Source organism: Haematobia irritans, chromosome 4, assembly GCF_050003625.1.
Source record: "Haematobia irritans isolate KBUSLIRL chromosome 4, ASM5000362v1, whole genome shotgun sequence".
NCBI classification, from domain to species: domain Eukaryota; kingdom Metazoa; phylum Arthropoda; class Insecta; order Diptera; family Muscidae; genus Haematobia; species Haematobia irritans.
Genome location: NC_134400.1, coordinates 7,183,956 through 7,196,329, shown reverse-complemented (window position 1 = coordinate 7,196,329; position 12,374 = coordinate 7,183,956). Strand labels below are relative to the sequence as shown.

The following is a 12,374-nucleotide window of genomic DNA, read 5'->3' as shown; positions in this document are numbered from 1 at the left end:
AATATATCCCTAGATAAAGCAGACTCACATTGTGTCTATAAACTTCCTACTTTACTTGGTTGGTTGAGGAGAGAAGAAAATAACACAACACAGATAATGTATGCTTTATATAAAGACATCAACATCAGCAGTACTTCCACCAGGACAAGAGAAAGAGGGCAAGGGAAAGGGCATTGCAATGACAAGCCTATAAGGGAAAATGTTGATATAAAATGATGAGCAAAATTTTCTACATTTAAAATGTCATAACACGAGTCGCATGACATGGCTGATGCTTTCGGCTATGAGGGAATTGTAGAGTTTTTATTTCCCCCACCCCCACACGAACATTACCCGTGAATCCTCTCCTTCCCCCAAAGTGGTATAGAATCTTTCTTGTTAACACCCTTTGAATCTTGTTGCTTATAAACCCAAGCATTTATCCCCGTGCCTCCCCCCCATCCACTAGTCTTTTAATAATTCGAATTTTATACAAGAAGAAGAGTAAGACATTCTGGGGAAAATTGGCTTGGCGCAAATTTTCATTTTATTGACATAAATGAGATAAAAATATGAGCGTTGTGCGTGAGCCACATCGATTGACTGACTTCGTGCCTTTGCTGTGGTATTATTTGTAATCATATTTATTTTAAGAAATATCACAACAAACAAATGTACAAACACGAATTACATAAATTCCCATTATTGTTAATACAATCAACCAAGGTATGCATGTACGTACACATGTGCTCTAGAATTCGCCTATTGAGATTATTAGGCATAGAAGACGTGTATTCGTAGAAAGCACGAAAAGCAAAAAAAAAATCATTTTTCAAATTAGTCACAGAAAAAAAATCTTAATACCCATAAGGACATTTAAATAATTCCAATCTAGCATAGATTTTTATTATTGTATTATTTTCTAAATGTTATTTGTATAAAAATTACAAAGTTATAATTGAGTTTCGATTTTAATTAGATTTTATTTCATTTAACATAAAAATCGATAATCGAACAAGTCCAGGAGAATGTGACATTGCGATATATTGACATATAAAATTTCACCAAAATTGTTCTAATTAAAACATATAGTGAATTTTTAAAAATATTCAACAAAAATACAATTGACTGAAAAAATTTTTTAAATTTTGTCAAAATTTTATTTTGGTAAAATTTTGTCAAAAAAATTTTTTTATAAAAAATTTTGTCAAAATTTTGTCAAAATTTTATTTCTGTAGAAATTTTGTTAAAATTTTATTTCTGTAGAAATTTTGTTAAAATTTTATTTCTGTAGAACATTTATGCCAACATTTAATTGCAATAGAAAATTTTTCTCGAAATTTTATTTCTATAAAATATTTTGTCAAAATTTTATTCTTAAAGAAAATTTTGTCAAATTTGATTTCTATCGAAAATTTTGTCAAAATTCTATTTCTATAGCAAATTTTGTCAAAGATTTTATTTCCATAGCAAATTTTGTCAAAGATTTTATTTCCGTAGAAAATTTTGTCAACATTTTATTTCTATAGAAAATTTTGTCCAAATTTTATTTCTATAGAAAATTTTGTCCAAATTTTATTGCTATAGAAAATTTTGTCCAAATTTTATTTCTATAGAAAATTTTGTCAAAATTTTATTTCTATAGAAAATTTTGTCAAACTTTTATTTCTATAGAAAATTTTTACAAAATTTTATTTGTAAAAAAAGTTTTGTCAAAATTTCATTTCTATAGAAAATTTTGTCAAAATTTTATTTCTATATAAATTTTGTCAAAATTTTATTTCTATAGACAATTTTGTCGAAATTTTATGTCTATACAAAATTTTGTCAAAAGTTTATTTGTATAGAAAATGTTGTCAAAATTTTATTTCTTTAGAAAATTTTCTTAAAATGTTGTTTCTATAAAAAATTTTGTCAAAATTTTATTTTTATAGAAAATTTTGTCAAAATTTTATTTCTATAAAAAAAAAAATGTATTCAAAATTTTATTTCTATAGAAAATTTTTACAAAATTTTATTTGTAAAAAAAATTTTGTCAAAATTTCATTTCTATAGAAAATTTTGTCAAAATTTTATCTATATAAATTTTGTCAAAATTTTATTTCTATAGACAATTTTGTCGAAATTTTATGTCTATACAAAATTTTGTCAAAAGTTTATTTGTATAGAAAATGTTGTCAAAATTTTATTTCTTTAGAAAATTTTCTTAAAATTTTGTTTCTATAAAAAATTTTGTCAAAATTTTATTTTTATAGAAAATTTTGTCAAAATTTTATTTTTATAGAAAATTTTGTCAAAATTTTATTTCTATCAAAAAAAATGTATTCAAAATTTTATTTCTATAGAAAATTTTGTAAAATTTTTTTTTCTATAGAAAATTTTGACAATATTTTATTTCTATAGAAAATTTTGACAAAATTTTATTTCTATAGAAAATTTTGTCAAAATGTTATTTCTATAGAAAAATGTATCAAAATTTTATCTTATATAGAAAATTTTCTTAAAAGTTTGTTTCTTTAAAAAATTTTGTCAAAACTTTATTCTATATAAAAAATTTTGTCAAAATTTTATTTCTATAGAAAATTTTCTCAAAATTTTATTTCCATAGAAAATTTAGTCAAAATTTTATTTCCATAGAAAATTTAGTCAAAATTTTATTTTTATAAAAGATTTTGTCCTTTTTATACCCTGCGTCACACTGTGGAATAGGGTATTATAAGTTAGTGCATATGTTTGCAACACCCAGAAGGAGACGAGATAGACACATGGTGTCTTTGGCAAAAATGCTCAGGGTGGGCTCCTGAGTCGATATAGCCATGTCCGTCTGTCCGTGAACACATTTTTGTAATCAAAGTCTAGGTCGCAGTTTTAGTCCAATCGACTTCCAATTTGTCACAAGTATGTGTTTTGGCTCAGAATAGAACCCTATTGATTTTGGAAGAAATCGGTTCAGATATAGATATAGCTCCCATATATATATTTCGCCCTATATGGACTTATATGGCCCCAGAGTTTTAACCTAAATTGCCTAAAATTTTGCACAAGAAGAACAATTAGTACTATAGTCAAGTGTGCCAAATTTTATTGAAATCGGTTCAGATTTAGATATAGCTCCCATATATATATATATATATATATATATATATATATATATATATATATATATATATATATATATATATATATATATATATATATATATATATATATATATATATATATATATATATATATATATATATATATATAATATATATATATATTTCGCCTGATATGGACTAATACGGTCCCAGAAGCCAGAGTTTTACCCCAATTCGGTTGAAATTTTGCACTAGGAGTACAATTAGTAGTGCAGTCAAATCGGTTCAGATTTAGATATAGCTCCCATATATAGCTTTCGCCCGATTTACACTCATATGACCACAGAGGCCAATTTTTTCTGCGATTTATTTGAAAATTTGCACAGGGAGTAGGATTAGCATTGTAGCTATGCGTGCCAAATTTGGTTGAAATCGGTTCAGATTTAGATATATTTCCCATATATAGCTTTCACCCAGAGGCCAATTTTTAACTCCGATTTAGTTGAAATATTGCACAGAGAGTAGAATTAGCATTGTAGCTATGCGTGCCAAATTTGGCACGCATCTAAATCGATTCAGATTTAGACATAGCTCCCATATATATGTTTTTCTGATTTCGACAAAAATGGCCAAAATACCAAAATTTTCCTTGTAAAATCGCCACTGCTTAGTCGAAAAGTTGTAAAAATGATTATAATTTTCCTAAACTTCTAATACATATATATCGAGCGATAAATCATAAATAAACTTTTGCGAAGTTTCCTTAAAATTGCTTCAGAATTAAATGTTTCCCATATTTTTTTTACTAACATTGTGTTCCACCCTAGTGCATTAGCCGACTTAAATTTTGTATAGATTTTGTAAAAGTCTATCAAATTCTGTCCAAATCGAGTGATATTTAAATGTATGTATTTGGGACAAACCTTATATATAGCACCCAATACATTTGACGGATGTGATATGGTATCGAAAATTTAGATCTACAAAGTGGTGCAGGGTGTATTATAGTCGGCCCCGCCCGACTTTAGACTTTCCTTACTTGTTTTTTACTAAAATTGTGTTCCACCCTAGTGCATTAGCCGATTTAAATTTTGAGTCTATAGAGAAGTCTATCAAATTCTGTCCAGATCGAGTGATATTTAAATGTATGTATTTGTGACAAACTTTTATATATATCCCCCAACACATTTGACGGATGTGATATGGTATCGAAAATTTAGATCTACAAAGTGGTGCAGGGTATAGTATAGTCGGTCCCGCCCCGACTTTAGACTTCCCTTACTTGTTTTTAAATAAATTTTGTCGAAATCCTATAATTGAAGAAATTAATTTCGTGATTGAAGACAAAAATGTTAGTTTTATCTATAAACATTAAATTAAACTTTTTTGGATTTTTTCTTAGTTGCAACTCACAACTCTTTTTCTATTCTAGTTTTCGGTTTAATAAGGCAATATTTTTATTTTTTTTTTTTTAACTTACCCATACAAACTCCCAATGCATTGGCTGTTGGTAGTTTTGCCACACATTTCAAGGGAGGTTCACAACGTCCTGAAAAGTCTCCAGGGCCTCCACACACCTCTCCCACTGTTTTGGCGCAGATAGGACAACAACTAAAAAAACAAATAGAAGGATATATGAGTGAAAAATCAACCTTTTTTGTTCAATTCGTTTTCTTCGTTTTATAAAAGACAATTAACTTACTTGCAAGGATCCAAGACTATAAGGCCCTTTCCCGGACAGTCTAGTGAACGTATGACATCACATTCCTTGGGATTGCAATAACATTTCAGACCATTGACAACCCGAGAGCCAGCAGCCACTACGACCAGCAGATAACAGCACAAATAAATTAGATAGGTGCGTAAGTTCAAAAAACAAAATTGAGTTTTCGAACTCATGGTGTCCTGCGTGGTGTGGTTGATTTTTTTGGGTGATCCTTTTTATTATACAATTGAATGTCCAGGATAGTCATTGAGTTTTATGATACTCATGTAAAACTCCATAATTTCATGGTTAGAAGAAAAAACTCAAACAGAAAAAACGAAGAACAAAAACCCAAAACCAACAAAAAAAGGAAAATCTCAAACTAAAGAGAACAACGCTTTGTCAAGGACGTAGGATGAGGACGACGACGTGCGAACTGAATAATGTTTGCAATTGTCTTCTCCGTTTGTTCCAAGTTTTATCTTAAGGAAAATTTATGTCTCTGGAGTAATGGCAAATGCTGTGCTAGCTGCAGGTGCATTTCTATTGTGGCACAATGCATGGCTGTTTTAGTTGTATCGCTATGGTTCTCCTACTGCTACATCCTGCATGGAACTTCATACAGGCTATGTCTCCTGCAGATATTCTGAAACAAGAAAGCAAAGAGAGAGAGAAAGGCATGGTGTTAGTTGTATAGTTATTTCCATTTCTATTTGTTTTTTTTTCGTGTGTAATTTTTATTTAGTTTGAATTTGGGCAAGAAAAAACCCATTTTTATGGGAAAACTTCTGCAGAGACTGCCAGTTTTATAAGAAGCCATACCTCAGAGGGAATTTTGTGAAGATTTTTCTTTTCTCTGCCTCAGAATCAGAGGAACAATTTACAATAAACTTTTATGATATGTTCCAGCATGAACTGCAATTCTATCTTAAAGTTTGTATAATAAATAAAATATTTTAAACTATAATGAATGTTTGGTTTGGTCTAAGGCAAAAATGAAATATCGCAGAATGGCAATAGCAATTGTAAATGTACTGACATTATTTAGGTATTTTGAATAATTAGCGGTATGAAATATGCATACATATGATCCCTAAAAGCGAAACAGACGACATTTTCAGTGTTAGGGAATCCAAAGCCAAAGAGTTTGCAGATTCTAAAATGAAATTTTTGCTTTCAAAAATTACTGCAGGAACGATTTACCACCATGTAGTCTATTCTCCTAAGTGATAACTGTCGAAATCACAGCCAAGATATACCTGTAATTTCCAGGGACTCTATAGAAAAGAAAAAAAGGCCAGAAAATCTATTGTCGTTTTTTTTTTTTGTGAGACAAATCGCCCAGCTAACTCAAAGAGAATTTGTATATTTTGAACGGTGACTTTTCTCCAACGAAAATTGCCTTGGCGAGTTTCAACGTAGTTGGACTTCTGCTTATCTCCTTTTCATCGAAAATCAATCCCTAAAACTGACAGTTTGGGGGAATAGCTCAATTTACCTACTATAGAAAATTGCCGTTGCCTACTTTTAGGCGGCTTCAGTATACGTTGTGGGATATAATGTTGCCTTTTTAATTTTGGGATTAGAGAATGCAAAACAAATGTTAATAATCGAAAATTGCTTTATTGTTTTTCACAATATTCCCCATTATGGTCTATACACATTGGTAAGCGTTTTAACCAATCGTCGAAACACTTTTGCCACTCTGATTGACATATCTTAACGCATCAACCGTTTCTTCAGGTGTCAGAAAAAGTTGACCTCTCATTTTATTTTGTAACGTACGGGAATAATAGGAAGCCACTCGGTGCCAAGTCAGGACTATACGGCGGATGACCCATAAAATCGATTTTTTGAGTTCTCCAAATTGATATTTTTGGAGCATTTTTTCTACCAATCGACACGACCCGTTTTATGAGCGTTTGGCAACTTATTGGGGATCCAACAATATAGAAATAAAATTTTGAAAAATTTTCTATAGAAATAAAGTTTTGACAAAATTTTTTGTAGAATTAAAATTTTGACAAAATTTCCTATAGGAATACAATTTTTAAAAATTTTTCTATAGAAATAAAATTAAAAAAAAAAGATTCTATAGAAATAAAATCTTGACAAAATTTTCTAAAAAAAAGTGACAAAACTTCCTGTAGGACTAAAATTTTCTATAGAAAGAAAATTTTAACAAAATTTTCTATAAATATATATTTTTAACAAAATTTTCTATAGAAATAAAATTTTGACAAAATTTTCTATAGAAATAAAAGGCTGACTAAATTTTCTATAGAAATAAAATGTTGACAAAATTTTCTATAGAATTAAAAATTTGACAAAAATTTCTATAGAAATACAAATTTGACAAAAATTTCTATAGAAATAAAGTTGTGATAAAATTTTCTATAGAAATAAAGTTTTGATAAAATTTTCTATAGAAATAAAATTTAAAACAAAAACTTTCTATAGCAAAAAAATTTGCAAAAATTTTCTACATAGATAACATTTTGACAAAATTTTCTATAGAGATAAAATTTTGACAAAATTTTCTATAGAAATAAAATTTTGATAAAATGTTCTATAGAAATAAAATTTTGACAAAATTTTCTATAGAAATAAAATTTTGATACAATTTTCTATAGAAATAAAATTTTGAAAAAAATTCTATAGAAATAAAATTTTGACAAAATTTTCTATAGAAATAAAATTTTGACACAATTTTCATAGAAATAAAATGTTGACAAAATTTTTTATAGAAATAAATTTTGCAAAAATTTTCTATACAAATAAAATGTTGACAAAATTTTCTATGGAATTAAAAGTTTGACAAAATGTTCTATGGAGATGATATTTTGACAAAAATTTCTATAGAAATAAAATTTTGACAAAATTTTTTATAGAATTAAAATTTTGACAAAATTTTCTATAGAAATAAAATTTTGATAAAACTTTGTATAGACAAAAAGTGACAAAACTTCCTGTAGAAATAAAATGTTCAGAAAATTTTCTATAGAAATAAAATGTTAAAAAATTTTTCTATAAAAATATATTTTTAACAAAATTTTCTATAGAAATAAAATTTTGGCAAAATTTTCTATAGAAATAAAATTGTGACAAAAACTTTCTATATATATAAATTTTGACAAAATTTTCTATAGAAATAAAATTATGACAAAATTTTCTATAGAAATAAAATTTTGACAAAATTTTCTATAGACATAAAATGTTGACAAAATTTTCTATAGAAATAAAATTTTGACAAAATTTTCTATAGAAATAAAATTTTGACAAAATTTTCTATAGAAATAAAATTGTGACAAAATTTTCTATAGAAATAGAATTTTGATTGTGACAAAATTTTCTATAGAAATAGAATTTTGATAAAATTTTCTATAGAAATAAAATTTAGACAAACATTTCTATAGAAATAACATTTTACAAAAATTGTCTATAGAAATAATAATTGAATAAAATTGAATAAAAAACATATATATATATATATATATATATATATATATATATATATATATATATATATATATATATATATATATATATATATATATATATATATATATATATATATATATATATATATATATATATATATATATATATATATATATATATATATATATATATATATATATATATATATATATATATATATATATATATATATATATATATATATATATGGGATAGCCTTTTGTAATTAAAACACGTCTTTATTTCATTTTTTAAAATTAGTAGTTCAATTGTTTATTAAAGATTATTGATTATATATGAAAGTTAAACTTAAAATAATAATTCAGTGTAGTTTGTAAAATAAATAAAATTAAACACGCGTACGTCTTTTGCGTCTTTTCACTTCAACTTCTTTTTTACTCTGTGTCTCTAATGTGGTAGAATGTCGTTGGTGGCACGTAAATCTCATCGGCGCTACCACATCGGCGTAAGCTTACCTAAATGGTCGTTGACGCAAAGATTACAATCCCACAACTCGGCCATCCTGACCGACATTCGTCTCGAATTGTCCCTCGTCCAAATCCTCCTCTTCTAAAGGCCATGGCTTCATGTACTCAGCACATGTAGTCGTCCTTTGTGGCCCTTCAGAAATTCCTACTTTTACTACATCGTATGTATCGTTCGGTTTTACCCTCGTTATTTCGTATGGGCCTAAATATTTCGGTCGCAATTTCTGTCCCCCTCCTAACTGCGTCCTTTTAATAGCAACTAAATCCTTTATACAATATCGGTTTGCCTTCTTACGATATCTGCCAAAATTCTTCCTATTTTCTTCCTGTACTTTTAAAATCTGTCTTTTAGCCTCCTGTCTCATATTCTCCCTTTCCTCCGAAAAGTTCTCTATTTGTTGTCGATTCAACAGTTCCTTAATGTTCAAATCCTCTTTATTCCTCATTCTTACGCCTGTCAAAAGCTCGAAAGGAGTCTTATCAATACTGCGGCAATAGGTCGAATTAATTACTTGTTGGACCTTGTCGACATAACGATACCACTTTGTCGGATCATCTATACTCAATTTGGACAAAACACCTATTATTGAAGAATTCAATCGCTCAACTTGTCCATTTGCCCTAGGCAGCCCTGTAGTTATCTTCGCATGTCTTATTCCCTCTTCCTCACAGTATCCCCGAAACTCATCACTCGTAAAAGCTGTACCTCGGTCCGACACGATTTGATTTGGGTTTCCAAAAACTGAACTCTGAGCACGTAATTTCGTTATCGCGTCATTAGAAGAAGTTGATTTTGTGGGATAAAGCCAACAAAATTTCGTGAAAGAATCAATCACTGCGAAAATATGTCCATAGCGCTTACTTGTCGTCTCTAAAGGTCCCAAAAAATCAATGTGGTAAGTATGAAAAGGCTCGGCCTCCTTGACTAAAGAATGAAGTTCTCCCTCCTGTTTCCCACGTTTCCTGTTGTATATAACGCAATGAACACAGTTCAAAATATGTTTCCTAATTTTGTCCTCTAGATGTGGGATATAAAACTCCTTGTCGATCAATTCCTTCGTCTTTCTAACTGCGAAATGACCCCTCTCGTGAGCCTTCCTAATAATTTCACGCTGCATCGTCTTGGGTACTACAACCAATTCATCGTCATTGACCAATTTGTAAAGAATATCCGATCTCGTAAAGTATCCATCGTAAGTATCCCTCTGTCCAAGAATCTCAAAAATGGGTTTCAGTTCGTCGTCACTAATTTGCGCTCTTCGTATATTGGAAATTATATCGTCGTCTCTTATTAGCATTATGGGATTTCGGCTTAAAGCATCCACGTGACGCATCTGAGAACCCGAACGGTGCTCCACCACAAAATCATATTCCTGCAGAAAAATCACGTATCTCGCTACCCTAGCACTTAAGTCCTTTTTATCCATTGTCTTCACAAATGCATTGCAGTCTGTAATTAATTTAAAATGTCTACCTAACAGATAAATCCTAAATTTCGACACAGCCTGAACAACAGCTAGAATTTCTAACTCATAACTACAATATCTACGTTCTACATCTGAGGTTTTACGACTAAAATAGTAGACTGGATGCAGTTGGCAATCTTCCGGACATCTCTGCAGTAGAATTCCTCCATAGCCATCAATCGACGCATCTGTGTGCAGCTCGGTCTCATAGTTATTGTTGAAGATTCTCAGAACGGGTCCCTCACTCATAATAGACTTCAATTCATTAAATGCGCGAAGTTGTGGTTCCCTAAATTCGAATTTAGCTCCCTGCTTTCTCAAGTCACTCAATGGTTTTGCTATAACCGAAAAATTACGAATAAATTTACGGAAATAACTCGCCAATCCTAAAAAGCTTTCCAACTGTTTCAAGCCCTGCGGTATCCCAAACTTCAAGAGAGCTTCTACCTTTGCTGCGGATGGCATAATCTTCTGACCACCTATCTCATGACCCAAGTATAGTATCCTTCTCTTCAAAAACTGACATTTCTTGAATTTAATTCGTAGCCCAAACTCGCGGCATCTCTCCACAACAAGTCGCAAATTCTCAACAGCACTCTTATCGTCGACGGCTGGAATCACAATATCGTCAATATACGTTAAAGCTATACCCTTTCTCATAAAATCCCGAAAAATAGAATTTATATATCGCTGAAATACACTCGGAGAATTGCATAGTCCAAATGGAACTCTTTTGAACTGGTACTGACCACCGTGCGTAACGAATGACGTGTACTTCCTACTATCTTCTGCGACGGGTACATGGAAAAACGCATTCTCCAAATCCAAAGTACAGAATACCCTAGCGTCTTGCAAACGATCTAGTTGGTCCTCTATGAGCGGCAAGGGAAAACAGTCCTTAACTATCACTTTATTGATACGCCTGTAATCTATACATAATCTACGGGTACCATCCCTTTTTCCCACAATCACGATAGGGCTAGTGAAATCTGAGTCTGACTCCTCTATTATATCCTCCTTTAACCACTGTTCGATCTGATCGTCTACAAAATGTCGCTCACTCAACGGTAATCTCCTAGGACGGGAATAAATAGGAGTTTCGTCACGTAATATAATTCGCATCTCAATACCTGTAGACTTCTTACAGATAACAGGTTCATAATCATCAATAATATCATGTACCTTACTCACGGCTTCAGAATCAGCATTCTGGTCTATATGAATTTCATCGTCATCTCCAGTTCTAATTCTCATTATGGGTGTTATGTCATCGTCCTGTACGATATCGAATTTATCTATATGCAACCCATCCTTAGATATAGTAATCCGACACAACCGGCAGAAATCCTCACCTAGTATTACATCTATGTCAATGCAATCGTCTGGAACAACCTGAAATTTCACGTCAAATTCCTCATCGTCTATTTGTATAGTCCTGTCAAATTCACCAATCGACTTTATACCACTACGGCCACATTTCGGACCAAATCCAACAAAAGACAAATTAGATTTACGTAGATTAGACACACCAAGACGTTTACATACATTTTGCGAAACTAAATTGTATTTACTGCCAGTATCAATCAGTGACATAAAATTTTCATTTCCAATTTGAATTCTCTTGTTCATTAAGCCATCGTTTACAATTATTTTTCGTACATTAGCTCTTGAATTTTCTTTGTGGGCGTAATGATCACAATCCGTTGCTTTATGCCCAAAATTGTTGCACTTAAAACATTTCATACCTTTTGATTTATTTTCGCAATCGGATGCTTTGTGGCCATTACCTCCACAATTAAAACATTTAATGGTTTTCTTCGTTTCTGGTTTTAATTTTTCTTCTGGTTTTGAGAATTTAATTTTTTCTCTACTCTTAAAATCTTTATTGGCTTTATTTCGAAACATTTCATAATTTTCTAATTTAATTTTAAAATCTTTTAAATTTGTAGCTCCGTACAACATAGATTTATTCATATTTAAATCATTAATACCGTCAATTACATATTGTATTAGAGAAGCATCTTCGATACTTGCACGAGAGGCAATGTCTCTCATGCGATAATAATATTCTCCCACACCTTCGTCTTTTTTCATATGTGTAGTATTCAATATTCTATGTAATTGTGCGCTATTCACGACACTATTAAACTCATTTAATAGACACATTTTGAGCTTA

General features: G+C 30.1%; 1 protein-coding gene across 5 annotated transcripts in view; it reads right to left on the bottom strand.

Annotated features, from left to right (window-relative positions):
• Positions 1-12,374, bottom strand: part of cmpy (crimpy) — a 465,170-nt gene that overhangs the window by 63,672 nt on the left and 389,124 nt on the right. For all 5 annotated transcript variants that reach the window (XM_075304859.1, XM_075304858.1, XM_075304861.1 and 2 more), the window contains 2 exons: positions 4,762-5,410; positions 4,540-4,670 (listed from right to left, as the gene is read on the bottom strand). In XM_075304859.1, coding sequence (XP_075160974.1) covers positions 4,540-4,670; positions 4,762-4,958 — 328 coding nt within the window. In that variant the 5' untranslated portion in view covers positions 4,959-5,410. The remainder of the gene's footprint in view (positions 1-4,539; positions 4,671-4,761; positions 5,411-12,374) is intronic.